This window comes from Apium graveolens, chromosome 3 (assembly GCF_009905375.1).
Source record: "Apium graveolens cultivar Ventura chromosome 3, ASM990537v1, whole genome shotgun sequence".
In the NCBI taxonomy this organism is placed as follows: Eukaryota; Viridiplantae; Streptophyta; class Magnoliopsida; order Apiales; family Apiaceae; genus Apium; species Apium graveolens.
The window spans coordinates 291,294,935-291,311,723 of record NC_133649.1 but is presented as its reverse complement, the minus strand read 5'-3'; the positions used below and the strand labels follow the sequence as shown (position 1 = coordinate 291,311,723).

The 16,789-nt window shown below is 33.9% G+C and overlaps 2 protein-coding genes across 3 annotated transcripts; one reads left to right on the top strand and one right to left on the bottom strand.

Annotated features, from left to right (window-relative positions):
• The first annotated feature begins 1,181 nt into the window (after positions 1-1,181).
• On the top strand, positions 1,182-3,034 carry LOC141713551 (uncharacterized). 2 transcript variants are annotated; one of them, XM_074517020.1, is made up of 3 exons: positions 1,182-1,852; positions 2,071-2,361; positions 2,588-2,701. In XM_074517020.1, the coding sequence occupies exons 1-2, from the start codon at positions 1,286-1,288 to the stop codon at positions 2,359-2,361; spliced, it is 858 nt and encodes a 285-aa protein (XP_074373121.1). In that variant the 5' UTR covers positions 1,182-1,285; the 3' UTR covers positions 2,588-2,701. The 2 variants fall into 2 exon arrangements, with proteins under 2 accessions (XP_074373121.1, XP_074373119.1); XM_074517018.1 differs by lacking the exon at positions 2,588-2,701 and adding an exon at positions 2,715-3,034 and having other exon boundaries at positions 1,186-1,852.
• A 7,744-nt stretch (positions 3,035-10,778) lies between these two features.
• On the bottom strand, positions 10,779-13,844 carry LOC141713550 (uncharacterized). The gene is made up of 4 exons (XM_074517017.1): positions 13,093-13,844; positions 12,855-13,003; positions 11,501-11,575; positions 10,779-11,411 (listed from the first exon to the last, which is right to left on the bottom strand). The coding sequence occupies exons 1-4, from the start codon at positions 13,763-13,765 to the stop codon at positions 11,046-11,048; spliced, it is 1,263 nt and encodes a 420-aa protein (XP_074373118.1). The 5' UTR covers positions 13,766-13,844; the 3' UTR covers positions 10,779-11,045.
• Between the last annotated feature and the right edge of the window lie 2,945 nt (positions 13,845-16,789).

Below are 16,789 nucleotides of genomic sequence, written 5' to 3'. Positions count from 1 at the left end.
GTGTCATCTTTTAATTCGCGGGATTCATATTATTACACGAGAAACTTATTTTATTTATGAATCAACATCCAAAATCACGTTGACAATTCATCATTGGAGAATGATTTTGAAAACCATTTTTTAAACTCTAACATTTCTCAATTCTAAATATTCCAAATTGATACTAAAGACATATATCAACAATGCAATTAATAATATATGAAAATTTTCTCAAATTATCAAGTTATCAATAATAACGCATTTTTTGGTAGCAAATTATTAGTACCTAATTTAATATCTCTAGAATTACAAAATTTACCCGTTCAAGTTATCATTTTATTCTTTCCTTAAAATGTGTAATGTGCTTCAAATTTTATATGAGCTATATTTGAATATCTTTTATGTAAAATATTTATTATATATATTCAGATTTTGGACCGATTTTAATAGACTCATTTTGTAAATCGAATCCAAAAATTTGAATGCAAATAAATTTGAATGGAAACAAACTAATTCTTAACGATTGATCACATAACCATAACAAGCAAGGAAAGAGGAAAGAAATTAACGCCATACTCATACGTAATCACACTACATCACAAACACGTTAAATTATTAAAAATTGAAATCCCTAATAATAAATACTAATTTCCAAATTAGCCAAGTAACATCTGTTACAAATCACAATCAACAATTCGTGACTTTCATGGCTGCTTCTGCCTAATAACATTACCAATATCGTATCCACTAAATTCCCACGCAATCCACATACGAGCCACACGCCCTCGTATCACAATTCACAAAGCCGTGTTGTTATTGTCTTTATAGCTATTATTGTAGCTATGATTGCCGACACCTTTACATTTCTTACGCGTAATTTTCTTATTGGTCACTCCTCCCCAATGTCCTTTCCTTCGGTTGCTCCCTCCGTTTCAATTTACTTGTTCACTTTGATTTTTGCACGTAATTGAAGTTACATTGACCGTATAATTATTTTATTATTTTTCAAATTTTCTTATTGTGAATAAAAATTTAAGAACTATATTTTAATTCATAAAAAGAAAATTAAAAAATAATTAACGTATATATGCGACCAAGGCATCTTAAATTACGTGCAGAAGTTAAACCGCACACGTAAATTGGGACTAAGGAGTATTTGTATTTGTTTGTACGCGTGTTCATAAATTCTACCTTTTTGTCCGAACCAATAAATAGCAACTCACTCTTTTACGACCAGTACTACAATTTCTATACATTTTCGACTTCGCATCAGAACTGTTAAATTTCATTCCATCGTTTTCGTGTAATGGAATTCTTTCGTGATGTCAATGTGGTTCGACTCAGGAGCTGTCACGGGAAGTATTTAATCGCGCACGACGACGAAGAGTCTGTCACACAAGGCCGGCATGGTTCCTCTAAGGCTGCACGGTGGACAGTTGAAATTCTCCCAGCTGATCACACCAATCATAATATTATTCGGCTCAAGAGTTGTTATGATAAGTATCTCACGGCCTCTAACTTACCGTTCCTATTTGGAATGACAGGTCGAAAAGTTCTGCAAACTGTACCTGACAGGCTGGACTCTTCTGTTGAATGGGAGCCTGTTAGAGATGGTAAGAGTCAAGTGAAGCTCAGAACTCGATACGGGGAATTTCTTCGGGCTAATAGGGGACTTCCACCGTGGAGAAACTCGGTTACTCATGACATTCCTCGCAGGACTGCTACTCAGGATTGGATTTTTTGGTACGTTGACGCTGTTGAGATTGAGACTGTTTCGTTGAAGCCAGTGCAGCAGCTGATTACTCACTCTGATTCTTTCGGTTCTTCTGAATCTAGCACGCCTTCTACTCCTGCCAGTTTATCCGGACCTGAGGTTTGATCATTCAAGTTTCATAAACAGAAGCATTCATTTCTTAATCTTGAAATTTTGTTAACTCGTAAAATGAACCATAAACCTTTTTGTACTAAGAAGAAAGGGGGTATTGGAGCCAGGAAATTATTCTTGATTTTCTTTAGTAAAATTCCCATTTTAATTTAGCGATGAGTTGGATTAGTACCAAAGACTGACATCTAATTTTCATGGAAATGCAGTCAGCTAATTCGCCTGCAAGATTGCCAGGAAAGAAAGGAGATGGCAGGCTTATTTATTATCAAGTTTGTAATGAATATGGGGAAGTGGATGAAGATTTGGATGAGCTTGTGATTTCCTTTAAGGGGAATGGGATTGATGAGTTAACCAAGAGGTTGGAGGATGAGACTGGACTGACTGATATCACTGTGTGCTCGCGGAGTCCATTGAATGGGAAGCTTTACCCTCTAAGATTGCAGCTTCCTCCCAATAACGTGGTTATGAATGTTGTCGTAGTTCAATCCTCTCAATAGGTGAGCTTTTAAATTGATTAATCCATTACTTAAACTGGTTATTTATTGTGTTTTTCAGTGTTAAAAGCTGTCCTGTTACTAATGCAAAACAAAATATTAAGGGCTCAGTGTCAGTGGTATAATATTTGTAGCACTGAAGGACCATAGTTTAGTAGGGACTTGGTTTTAGCTTGTAAATATCTTTGGAACTCTCATGTTATGCTTGTCGATTTGTCACTTTGTTCAGACTATCTCACTGGTGCAATATAATGTTCTAACAAGGGATGCAAATAAAAGTACATAAAAGCGTGATTTCACAATCTATCAGTGCTTTCGCTAGCTAATGTTTCTCATCCTGATCTCTGGTGTATCAGGGGCTTATGGCTAGGCGATAAGCGCAAGGCCTTATAAGATGCATTGGGTTAGAGTTAGTATCTTGCCATTGCAACAAGATAATTCTCAGACTATTTTACAGCTGGCTTATTCTCTGTAGTGGAAATGGACGATCAGTTTCAGGAGCTTACATCTAGCATCGTTTGTGTATGAGGTAATAACTTCCATGATGAAATGTGAAGATCAAAAATAGCAAGAACTTTACTTATGATGGCCTCTATTCTTCTCTTGCCTGTAACAGTTTTTTTTCTTCCTTTAAAGAAGAATGTTGCAAAATGGCATTTGGTTTTTGTGTAGATTATTTTGGAGCACCTTCAATACACATAGACATACTTTTTGATATAATATATGTTCTTCCTTGCTTCTGTAAGTTAGCGTAGCCCTCTTAACCCGACCACATTTCATAGTTACCACTTTCCAGCATTCAAGCGCTAACGAGTTCCTGAGTAAATATGCAGATGTCGGATAAAAATTACTAACTGGTTAAACTTATTTTAGGACAACAGAATGAATAGTAAGATGAATCTGGCCTTATTACTTGATGTGATTCAGCTCACCCTTGTTCATTTTCAGAACAGTTAGAAGGTGAGAAGTGACTACTTCTTATACATAATTACAACTTGCTAACAGTAGTTGCTCGCCAGTAGTCCATTCAGGAGCATGACCCCATCCACAAAATGATGACAGTCGAGTACAGACTCTGACACTTATATCCACTTTGAAATCAAAAAGTTAGTTGGGTAGCATTGTGACTTGTGACAATGGTTGCAAACTCAAGGTTTTTAGATACACGTATTAGCCCTCCAGCTTGCAAGTTGAAGCTCCCAAAAGCCCTGGGGAGGCTTTTACCATGCAGCCTAAGTGCATGTGTCTTGGCTTTTGCCATTATTATACCGTTGGAATACATGCAGGGGCGGAAGCATGAACTTTTACTTAGGAGGGCACCGAGTAAATTCTGAGAGACACCCTCTTATATTTTTATTTTTACGGGGCACTTCTATAATTTTCAAAAGTTTTAATGGTAAAAAAGTTATTTAAGGGAGACACGTGTCTCCCGTACCCCTTATTAGATCCTCCCTTGAGTACATGCCAATTGGTAGCTCATTTTTTTCTTAGATCTCTCTGAAGATGTCTTCAGTGAAGAACTCGTGAGAAGTTTCATCTATCTCTTTTGAGCTACGACAAGGCTCTTTCTCCACTCGCGTATCAGCCCTCCATTTTCATATCAAAGCAACCTCATCCCACCCATTAGCTACTGCAGACTCTGAAAAGATGCGCATAAGCAGTTAAGCACTACCTTCAGATCTCTGCTTTCTTCAAATTAGCTCTAGACTACCAGTTTCCTTGGAACAAGCATATACGATACACTTCCAGATCACAGGTCGGGTTTCATGGGTATTTTTTGGATAAGATCAAGCTCTCATATGATCATTTGTTAAGACAATCCAGTGCCAGATATACTGTACACACAGCGTATGTTTGGAATGTGAAGCTTGTTTAGAATCGTATAAGAAGCGTATATATTTGAAATTCACAAATTTTAAATTTATCTATGTAGACAGATGACATATTAGCCATGTACTCTAATTGTGAAGGTTTCTGAACAACATAAATCCAATCAGTTTATCAGCTGAATCCTCAATAAGTAGAACTCAGTAAACATAATTACTTCTACCTAATTATATCAGCATTTCTAGATTCAAAACAGAATTTGTTCCTCAGATTCTTTTAAAATTGTAGGTTGCAAGTCTTCAACCGTTTCCTTGTCCTTTCTGAGAAGAGTAGTGTAATTAACAGTAGTTGCTCATTTAGTCATTTGAAATTATCTTAAGTTTAGATTACATGCACCGAAGTTGTCTGATCACCAACAAATTACTCACAGTTTATTTGAAGTCGAAATTACAATTCTCATCAAGAAATTTTAAATAATGTTACAAACGGGCTACACTATTGCGGTTCTGGTGTATGAAAAATATTATCTCGGATCATAGAATATTAGGCTATATATTAGCTATGATCTGCAGAGGGCCTTATTTGAATAGCATAGATCATACTCGTGTGGTTATTGTGATTTGTTGTGATGCATGACATGAAATTCATATATTAGTTCATGTATTTCTCAATCTTCTTCTGGAGTGCTAACTTTTCTGCTCCAACAACCTTGTCAATTGTTTTTCCTTTCTTTATCAGAATAAATGCTGGCAATGCATGCACTGCATACTCCCGAGCTACATCCTACATAAGAAACCCACTTTATCATCAACATAAAATAATAAAACATCTGTCAAGGATGTAAAATTGGCAATCAGTTTATATATATTAAGGGCCGAGATGAGTGTTAGGTTCAGCATACTTGTAGCTCATCTACGTCGATCTTGATGAACTCTACATCTGCATAGGTAGCAGCAAAGTCACGAAGAACAGGGTCCATTGTCCGACAAGGTCCACACCATGCAGCCGTGAAATGAATAACCATCTTCAAATCCATAATAAACATTAAACGATGAATTAAAAACAGTCAATGCATTGATGCAAGAACGAAAAATCGATATACTAAAGATATGTAGCTTGGTTTCCAGGAAGTCATGTTTGAATTAACTAACCAGTTTAGTTGTTTCTTTAGAAACCTGAAAATGGCTTCTCCATTTAGCAGAGGAATGGAATGATAAAACACGACCAGGCTTTTTCGGCATGATCTCTTCAATGATCACTTCTTTGGATCCATATGATGCATACACAGTAGACTGATTAGCTCCCATCTTTCTTTTCTTTGTTCTGATGAAATTAGGAAACTGAAAGACAAGAATAAACTCAAATTTTGAAACAAGTTCTCTTCTTCCCGCTTTAGCTTGATTATAATAAGAATAGAAATACAAATCTGTTTTTATAGGCAAACTGCTAGTGGGTAAACGTAAAAATTGTAAAATGGAGCATTTGATTCGATGCTTTCATTATTTGAACCGTTAAAAGTCAAAATTTGCAAAAATATGCAGCATATAAACTTTTCTTTGCATTTAACTGAATTTCCTGTTAAACTGGAATTGCTCGTGCAGCTAGAATTTTTCTTTGCTAGGTCTCGTACCTTGAATTAATTTCTAAATTCTATATAAAGTAGAGAAGGTTCTAAATGCCACGTGAAATCCTAACAGGTAAAATCCGCCTGAACGGTACTCCCACGTACACATCTTTCGCATACATATTTCTCTCCCGAATATCGATTTTTGCGAGACTAGTGGTCAAATAGAATTAAGAGTTTTTTTCTCGTGATATAGAGTTATGTTTTTTTAACTCTAATCTAAATGATAGGTCAAACTTGTTTTTGTCGCACAACCTAAACGGTAAAGAACTAAAGATTGTTAAAAGTAGAGTTATTCGCGGACGGAGGTGTTCACGAACCGAATTATTCGCGAACAAGTTCGGATTCGACTCGTTAATAACTCGTACGGCTCTCGTACGGCTCAGTTCGTTTAACATAAACACAAATCCCATCTTTCAACATTTTTTTATTCCAATGTCTTTTTTTCTGGCATTGTTTTATAATAATCAAACTAGCATAATAACTCGTACGAGCCACGAGTCATTTTCTATAATTTTTTTATGCAATTCTTAGTTATTTTCTTATTTGTAAATGTTGTACAATATCTAATGTATATTAAATACAAATTGATTGTTTATCAACATATATTATTTTCATACAAGACATTACTAAATTATATAACGTTTCTAATATAGCTCATTAAGCAAAATATATATTATTGTTTATGTTGTGTTGTGTAATTTGTATTTAATGAATGAATATAAACAGGATAATCGGTGTACGTTTAAAATGAAACAATTAAACTTAATCTGTAGAATGTCGTTACTATGTTTACAAAGAAAAATCTAAAAATTAACATATATGTTCAATATAGAGTTGGCCAAAAATTTTGAATTTTATTTAAATAAACTATATGTACTGCTCTGTATTATTACTGAGTTCACGACTAACTTACAATTAACTTACTCAGTTTAAAAAAATAAAAAATGCATAACTGAAGTCAGAATGACTTGCAATCATAATATATAATAATGTAAAATTTACATTACTGTTAATATAAAAGTTGATTTTAATGAAAAATGTTACTTTTTTAAAATTCAACGTATGCATGTATGAAAAAATGTTAGTTTTTTATTTACACTACTGTTAACAAAGTAAGATTAAGTTATATGTGTGTTAGCATGTAAATTATCGTATGTTACATTTCTTAGTATTTTACGATAGTTTCAATTATTTATATGCTAAATATCTGATTTATGTACATGTATATACATTATTAACATCTAGTGAGATAATTGATTACTTAAATAACATGCATTTATAATTATTCAAAAATTAAAATCATGTAATAAATAAATTGCCATAATTTATATATGGTATTCACATTATCACTAACAAAAAATTCATAACTATTTTTTACGCAATCAAGTACCAATCATGGTTATAACATAAAATTAAATTATAAATTGTAAAGACTTGTTATTGATATTCATGATTTTTTTCAAGAATTCAAAGGAAAAATTGTAATTATATCGTTATTTAAACTGTTTTTTAAATTTCTTTTATTACGACTCTAATATTTCTTCATATAATAATTTGATAAAATTTTATACTATTCTTCTAAAATTAAATATTTTTTAATTCGATAAAGTTTTATAAATATCAGTTGAACTGGTTAATTCCTTCAAATTATTGAACAATATATATATTTTTTCTTTAAATAGTATAAAATGCATTGAATCAAGTGTTATAATATAGTATAGATTAACTTTTATTTGAAAAATTAAAAATATTAAAATAATTAAAAATATGTGTACAATATTTTTTGATCAATGAATATTGCTTATCGAAAATAATTCTTTTTAAAAGGCTAGTCTTTTTCAAGTGAAAAATGAATAATAAATAGATTTAATATATCATCGTAGTTTTAACCAATCTCGTGAGATCTTATATCAAATTTCGATATTTTTAAAACCGGGACAACTTCCAAAAACAATAATACGCTACCAGTGAAGTTAGTAATTTTAATACAAATAATCAATTGATTTTATCATATAAAGACCTCAAATACATTAATTTATATTAACATAAGATATTAAAATATTTCACATTATTGTTAAGATATTCTCGCCGAGCTTGTAATTTAAATTTTACTAAACGTAAAATGTGACGATGTTTCTCGGCCGGGTCGTGTAGTCAAATTTTGTGTATTTTTTTAACTATAGGCCACGTTTTGATTTCAAATTCAAAATAAACTAAAATGCATTGATTCATTATACTTCGAACTTATCTAAATATATAATACTAATATAGATTATTTATATATATAAGCGATTCTATTTCAATATTTTTTAAAACAATTATATATATACATTTCAATTACTTTTTATAATAAAAAAATATGTTAAAAATATATAGGATATATTTTCAAACTAAAAAATGATTAATAAATAAGATAATAATTCATTTATGTATTATGCATAACTTATATATGAAATATTAAAATATTAATTTAGCATACTTAAATATTATCTGTAATATAAAATACATGTGATAATATGGTGCAGTGGTGGAGATTGTATAGGTAAATGAAGTATGTTAACCGAATACAGTGCTCTCAAGACTGAACGATTGATGATACAATGGACAGAGTGTGTCATTCGCTTGCAAATTTTACATGTTAAATTAATGCGCTTTATAATTGCGGCGCATGAAAATGTGGACCTGCAATTAGAGCAGGCCAAATGGGCGGGCTTGAACCGCTCATTCGGGATCGGTTCGTACGGAAACCGTAAAATATTCGGCCCGATTCTGGCCGGTTCAAACCCGCACAACCCATCAAAAGAAGCGAACCGAATACGAATTTAGTTCACTAACCCGCACGAGCCCGCACATGAGCCGCACGCACTATGCAGCCCACACAGGCCCGCAGGTTAGTGCCTATAAGCTGGAAAATCAGGTACTACAAAAACATGTGCAAACATAATTCATACAATATAAAATGCCAAGTAAAAAATGGAAGACCATACACAAACTGGATGCAAAATTACCCAAATGTAATTTTATTTAAAGTTTTAATATTATTTGATTTATAATTTTTTAATGTTTGATGTGGTTTATTCCGTTTTTTTAGAGAGGAGTCCTCTAATATCATTTGTAATTTTTTTAAATTAATAAAATTTATAAGAGGTACCGTCCTCTTTTTAACCAAAAAGTTAAAATAATAAAATTAACTGATTACAATTATAATATTTCGAATAAATTATGTGACATAATAGAAAATAATGTTACATTTTATTAATTATTTTTTAATAAACATTAAATTTCGAATTTTATATAGTAAAAAATATTTATTATACAATTTCAATACATGAATTTAAATTAGAATAAAATTCGAATATTAGCATTGAAAATTAAAATACAATAGCACCATTTTAAACAAACAGAGTCTGACACAACATGACACAACTCCACTCAAATTATGCAACACTGAACCGCGTGTCAGCCCGTGCCGGCCCGTGAACCAGCCCGCGTGCCCGCCCGTGAACCGCCTGACACGCACACAAACTCAGTGCCGAATCCGGGTTACCTTCTGACAGCTCAAACCAGCCCGACCCGATTCGTTCGCCTTCTAGTGTCGGTTCAGTGTTGATATTTCTCGGTCCCAGCCGCTACAAACCCGGCCCGACACGCACGACCCGCGCGGATGGCCACCTCTACTTGCAATATGGTCCCCAGACTATTGTATAGTCCCTATATCAAATAGAATAGACCTTCATCAGTTTTACCTAACACAATTACTTATTTAATAGCATCTCCAATGAGGTTGACTATAATGATCGGCTAAATTGGACATGTAACACATTATGTAAAATTTGCTGAACCTGTAAGACATTTTGCTTCGATTGTATTGGCTATATTGGTTGGTTATAATTTAAAATTAGTATGTTATTAATATTGTTATTAATATTTTAGATTGTTATAAATAGAATATATCACTTTAATATGGTAATAACTGATGTGTAATTTTCCGAACAAATTTCTTACAGACCTGCAGTGGATCGACAAATATAACCATCCACAGGAGATTGGCTATAATTATCGACAAGGGGTGGGTATGGTTGGAGTGTGATTTTTTAAAGAGATTGACTATATTTTTTATTTTTTTATGCCAACTCAGTTTTTAACTAAGGACTCTTCATGGTTAGAGATACTCAAGGACACCTAAAAAGTTATCGAGTTGCATTAGATCAAATCCAATAGTGCCTTGTTATCCTAAATTATAATTTGAGTCATTTTGAATAATTATCCTAATGGTGCATTAAAACACTAGGACATCCATCACATGCATCATTTTTAATGCTCTACTAGGCATGCCTTAATTCAATTTTTTCAATAAAAAATTTACTTCCCTCCTTTTTTACCCTTATCTTCTCTCTCATCTTTTCTATTCTCTCAGTATAATTCAAATATAATATTATTTTAATGATAAGACACAACTATAAGACATTATTGTTGAAGTGCATACATGAGAATATTGTCATAAATTACTAGAACATCATATTTTATAATATTTGTAAGGCATCTCTTATGACTTGCTCTTATATCCTAAAAATGCCCTTAGCATTTTATTTTCTCAAGTTCCGGCGATTTCTTCCCGGAAGTGAAGCATTTAAAGCTTGTAACAATGAGTACACTATAATATCGACCAGATTACCAGAATATATCAACTACGTCACATTTAAATGAATCGACAATTTAGAATTACAAAATTTGCTGTCTAATCCTGTCTGTTAGGAATCTGACATGGATCAAGCATATGCAAGCACAACCAACGGCTAAAAGGGTGATGCCTGTCACTCATACCCCATCCCATAAAAAAAGTGCTTAAAGGAGAAGCACCATGAACCATTAATCTAGAAGGGGGTGATCTCAGATCTGACCCCTTTTTTCTGAGAAGGGATAGGTACATTTAAACTCATGTCACACTATTCTACACAAGGCCAAGTTACGATTCTTGCACGATTTTAATTTATATTTTTTCAAAAGGACAGGGAAATTCTAACCTTGTTTTACACATTTTATAACCAAGATACCATCATTGCAGTTCAATAAAGTCATTGCTAAAAGAAGATTTTTACCAACTAGTCCTTCATTGATCAACTACAAAATAGGGTCCCCTGAGTGTGCCACTCATCTTACAACCCACGTTCAATCCATGTTTCAAGCAAAAGCAAAACATCTTTCCCAACCACCAGAAGAGCTAGTAACAAGGTCATGACTCTGTTTGAACTGCAGAACCATGGTTGTTGTTCCCAGCAGCACCCCTACCACCTCCCCTGCCTCTATTGCTATAATAGTTGTTTCTGGGATAGTAGTTTCCAGGCTGATCATAGTACTGGTTGCGACCGTTCTGGTATGGCCCACCTCCCCGGCTATTTCCATTTCGACCTCCACGCCCATTGGAATATCCCCTACGACCACCTGCACCACGACCACCCCTTTGGTTCTGGAACGGCCTCCAATTATACTGTTGCTCCTTTGTTTCCACATCTCCATATGCTTGCTCCCTATCAGGCTGTGGTTTGACAGACTCTGAATGAGCTGGTAGCTCTGTGTAGTTCTCAACCTTGTATTCACCCTGCAAAAGCAAAAGTGTGAGCATGTTTTGTCTCCAAGCACAAAACTAAAGTTTTTTTCATACAAATTAATGCCAAACAACAATCATACGTTTTGCAATTCATCAACAGGCCCGTTCTGATTATCAGAAGATTCATTCCCTTCAGTGTTTGCTAACTCGTCATCCTGGGAACAATGACAGGCAAGGAAATAGAAATTTGGTAAGCAAAATTATCTAACATGTCAAGATTGGGAAATAAAAACATATATTAGGACCGTGACATAAATTGTCAACTGACTTGGTGACCTGTGATACTAATTTAGTAGTGTCACACAAGACAAATTAGCTCTAAAATACTATGAGGAGAAATTGAACAACAAACTAAAAACTCGAGAATAAGGGAGAACAAAGATAAGAGTAAAAAAGGTCTGTCCTAGTTCATTAAAAAAATGCCTCAGCCTGACACTTTGAAAAAAATATTTAAAAGGCTAAGAACGATCATCCATTGTTCACATAACTCGATATAAGCCTCGAAGGGACAATAATATGATATTGCTCTTCTTGCCTTCATTATATTAACTGTAAGTAGTGAAACAATGAGAGTCCCCAAATATGCACCATATAATGGTCGAACAAGATAGAAATAAAATGCACATTGTGACAACCTTAGAACTAAAAAGCGAAATAGTAAAAATTTGCAGACCAAGCATAACATAATTTTTTTTCTAGCAATAAATTGAGTTCACATACTGATAGCACAATCAATCTATTACATTGCAACGTTTCAAAACGACTTGAGATTAAATATCCACAAAAATTTATAGATCTATTGATTATTACAGGAACATAATAGGCAGATATGACAAGATTTAAATCAAATGTTGGTATGTACTTGATGGATCCAGTGTTTTTAACGAGAGAACATATAACATGTGGGATGTGCACTAGCAGGGGTAGACCAGATGTTCAGGCAAGGTGGCAGAAAAATTAATCGGTCATAATGCACACGAACCGAAACCATCAACATAAACTTTCGACAAAGGCAAGGTCAAATTATTTGTCTTATTGAAGTATTTGTACATGAGCTACCAATAATCAGAAGCCAAATAAGATATCTCAAACAATTTATCACATGCTATGAACATCAAATTTATTCAGCATACGACAAACAACAAACTCTTTTAGTCAAAATACTTCATCAGCAAGTCACAAACAATTACCAATAATCCATCTCATTGCCCAAACATTCCAAGGATACTTTTACTAATATGAGTAAGAATTATAAGTTAAAACCTAAAAAACAATTTCAATACAAAAACCATGTTGCATTCTCGCACTTGGTAAAACCCAACCGCAAACCACCAATATTTAATCTCAATTCACATGCATTGCAAGGGTATTAACATGAATTAAAAGATTAACCTAGAAACAAGTTTAATCAGAGTAACACAGTCAAGTTTTCACCTTTTGTTCATACTGCACATCCACTTGAGCTTGAAAAGACCCAAAGTTTCCAGCAGCAGCCACAACTTCAACAGGTGCTTTCATTTCCGGCAATGTTGTAAAGTACGGAGAAGCCATAATCTTTGCAAGCTTTTGCTTCAACAAAGAATCTGCAAAAAAATCACATTTATCACAGACATTAAACAACAAGCCAAATAAACACCAACTAAAAAACCCAAGTCCATTCTTTCACACATACAAGTCACATTGGACTCCCCATCAATCGGCTGCTCCGAACTCTCAATCCAAAGCTTAGCCCGCTCCACACACTTCTCCAAAGCATTCTTATGCGACAAACTGGTATCCACCGGTCTCGTAACCAATAAACTCCCAACTTTGGAAATCAAATCCAAATCCCTTTCCGCCAACAACTCACTCTCATCATCCGAAACATAATCATAACTCAAACAACAATTCCTCTCATGCGTCTTCGTCAACACACTTCTCGTAAAATCAACCTCACTCCTCACATCAAACATACCCCCAAAATACAACAATTCCAACAACTTTTCAATAATCGAAGAGTCATCCCCACTCTTTCCCCCTTCATCACTAACTTTTTCACCACCATTAATCTTAATTGCGGAATCATCACTTTCTTTTTCACGCTTAATCTTAATCGCAAGATCGATTTCTTCGGACACCGCAATAGCCAGAGGCTGCTTAAGCTTCTCGAGCTCATCAATAGCGGAAATGACGGAAGGTTTGGTACGGAACACTTCTTCTTGTTCTTTGTTGAGTGTTTTGCCTTGGGAGATTGAGTCTTCCATTTGAGTGATGCGGTTGATTTTTTTTCGGAGGGCGCGGAGACGTTTGTTGATCAGGCTGAGGACTGGGCCGTCGGAGACGTCGGAGCCGGCTGTTGTCGCCATGGATTAGGGTTTGGGAAGTTAGGGTTTTGGGGATTGGGGAAAATAGAGAGGTTTGGATGAAACAGGGAAGATTAAAGAGAGGTGTTTTTTTATTGGCGTATTTAAGGACCCGATTAGCTACCGGAGCACGGGTTAATTATTAGGGTTAATTATTATTTTGCACAAACATATTTATTTTATAATTGTTATCATTTCATTACTCGATTATTATTTGTTTTTAAGAAATAATTATAGTCCATCAAAAATTTTAGCAGACATTAATAATTTCACTTTTTAATTTTTATTACTGGACCTTGATAACTTAAATATTATTTTTATTTCATAAATTATTTGTATATATTTATGTTGATATTTTATTAATCAATATTATCATTTACAAATAATTAAACTTATTTATATTTTTAAAGTGTTCGACTAATTTTGAGATTTTTTATTGTATTGTACGTGATTTTTAAGTATTAATATTTGAAAAGTAAGATATCTTGAAAAATATAAGAACTAAATTCTTAAACATGTGCGACATACGAAAGACGAAAATATTTAAGGGAACATACAATTTTTATAATCAATAAAACAAGCTTAAAATCAAGAAAAAATAACTATACATCCTCACTTCATATTATATTTTAGTATCACTTATATCTAACACCTTTAAATCATATTACATTGAAAAGTTACTAATTTTTGTATCACATTTTTCAAACAACTTAAACGTTTAATTTCATTTTAAATTAATTTTATAAAAAATATTTCAATGTTAGTTAAAAAGAATTAGAATTTAATCATGGTGTTTGATCACTCGTAGTATGAAAGAAATATGAGTTTATTTTATGAAAATATACTCATCAAAATATTCAAATTTCGTATGTCAAACTTAGTCAACAAATTTATTTTTACATGATTTAGTTTCTCTTGTTCTTCTGGTAAAGTGCTTAAAACTCCTGAGCATGCTCTTCTTCAAAAAAAGTTGTCTGGCCGAATCTTTCAGGATCAAATTATCTATAAAATTCTTTGATCTGAGACACTTCTGCATGAATTCTGGCAGTTGCAGCATCATGCCATTTTTGAGATGATTTTTAAGCAAGAGGCTCAATTCTTTCAACATCTGCTACATCACTATAGGATGCAGGTTCTTGTGGGATTGGATCAGGAGTTGCAGCTGCTATATCCTTTTGAGATACAGGTTCTTGTGTGCTTGATCCAGGGAAAAAACCTTTCCCTTGTAGCCTCTTGACAGTTGCTTCAACTTGCTCATGAGTAACCTCTATTACTTTTGTCCTTGGTTGCTTCACTGGAGAATCAGACAGTTCCACAGGTGCATCAGGATGAGATTGAAAATCTGGATTTGGTGTAAATGCACCCTGTGTCTCCTCAACAATTTCCTGTTTGATTTTGAGCAAGTTTTGATTATAGTATGCTTTAACCAGTTTCCTTCTTTTTGGACTTAGGCTTGTACCAGCATCAGGATTTCTGGCACTATGAACTGCATACGTAGTTGTGCCCTGTTCAGTTGGTAGAAAAAATGGTCTTGAAGAAGAATCAGATGAAAGGTTTGGAAATTTAGAAGATAAGGTAACATTGTCCTCATCTGAATCTGATTCTAATCCTGCAAGTACAAGTTTCCTCCTGACAGATTTTGAAGATTTAGAAGAATGAGGAACTTGTATTGCTTCAGTTTTGTGTTTACTACATCAGGAATTGTAGTCCTTTTAGCCAAATATTTCTTCCTTTTTAAAAAATGTGTCTTTTGAGAAACACCTGAGGTGACTTGTGCTTGATGTTGTGGTGGTGGTGGTTAAGTTTGTGTTTGAGACTGTGTTTGTGGTTGTGTTTGGGTTGTTGTGATGGGGTGACCTACATGGGGGTTTCCAATAGTTATGGTCTGCAACTGAGCACTCTGTCTGTTAGGTAAGCCATAAGTTACAGGGAGTCTTGCAATGAGCAAGTTCCTAGCAACCAAAGGCAACCTCAAAGGAGCTAAATTCATTTTCGTTTCATCTTACAAAATTAAATCAGAGAAAGCCCTCTTGGTTAGCTTAAATACAGACACATTTTGATTATTGGGGATAGGGATATCAAGAAAACGGATATTGAAAATCAACTGACAGAATCTAGCATAATACACAGTATACCTATCAGCTGATAATCTATCACCTATGAAATATAAACTAATCTACCAAAATCATAATTGGTACCATGAATTAGAGAGTACCCAATCTGTTGTGTGATGATGGACAGAGCATTAAAATTAGTAGACTTGTTGTTGAAGGCCTTTGCGATGCAATCAAGGAAGAAATTATATTCCTTCCTAAGCCCATTTCTTTTCAACTGACCACGGTTCTTCAAATCCTTGTCATAACCTATCTCAGTAAAGAATCTCCTCATTTCAACATCTCCCACAAAGGTAGTGTAGGAGTTATGAGTAGGCAACTGTAAAGCATCTCTTATAGTCTAAAGAGTAACTACTCTTTTCTCATTGTTGAACTTAAACACCAAACTTGGAGTTCCATTTGCACCTCCATCATCATACACCCCTGTACTCCAGATGGAGAGCACTTGGTCACCTGAGATAGTGGGTGGAGCTGTAAGAGCAAATCCAATCTCACTGGAGCTAAGAAAATCCTGAAAGATGTGAAAATCGATATCCACACTGTCATTATCCAAAATAGCAAAATAATTATTAGTTACAAACTTCGCACTGCCGTAGGTAAAAGGTTTGGAAGCAACTGGTGAAGTCATGATGAATTTGCAAGAAAAAGTTTCCATACAGAAATTAGGGTTTAAGAGATTATGGATGAGAGAAAAAGAGAGTTAGCAGAGAAGAAGATAATAATGAATTGGTAAAGTGTTAGTTAAAATCAAAGACTGTTTGTTTAACAAATCACTCCACTAACTCAGAAACGTTTCAAAGTAGTGGGACATGTGGCAACATATTATTGACTGTAAAAATAATAATGTAAACGTGTAATAATGGTAGTTACTCCGTGCACAGTTCCCTAGAAAAACGCTTTTCATATCCTCACA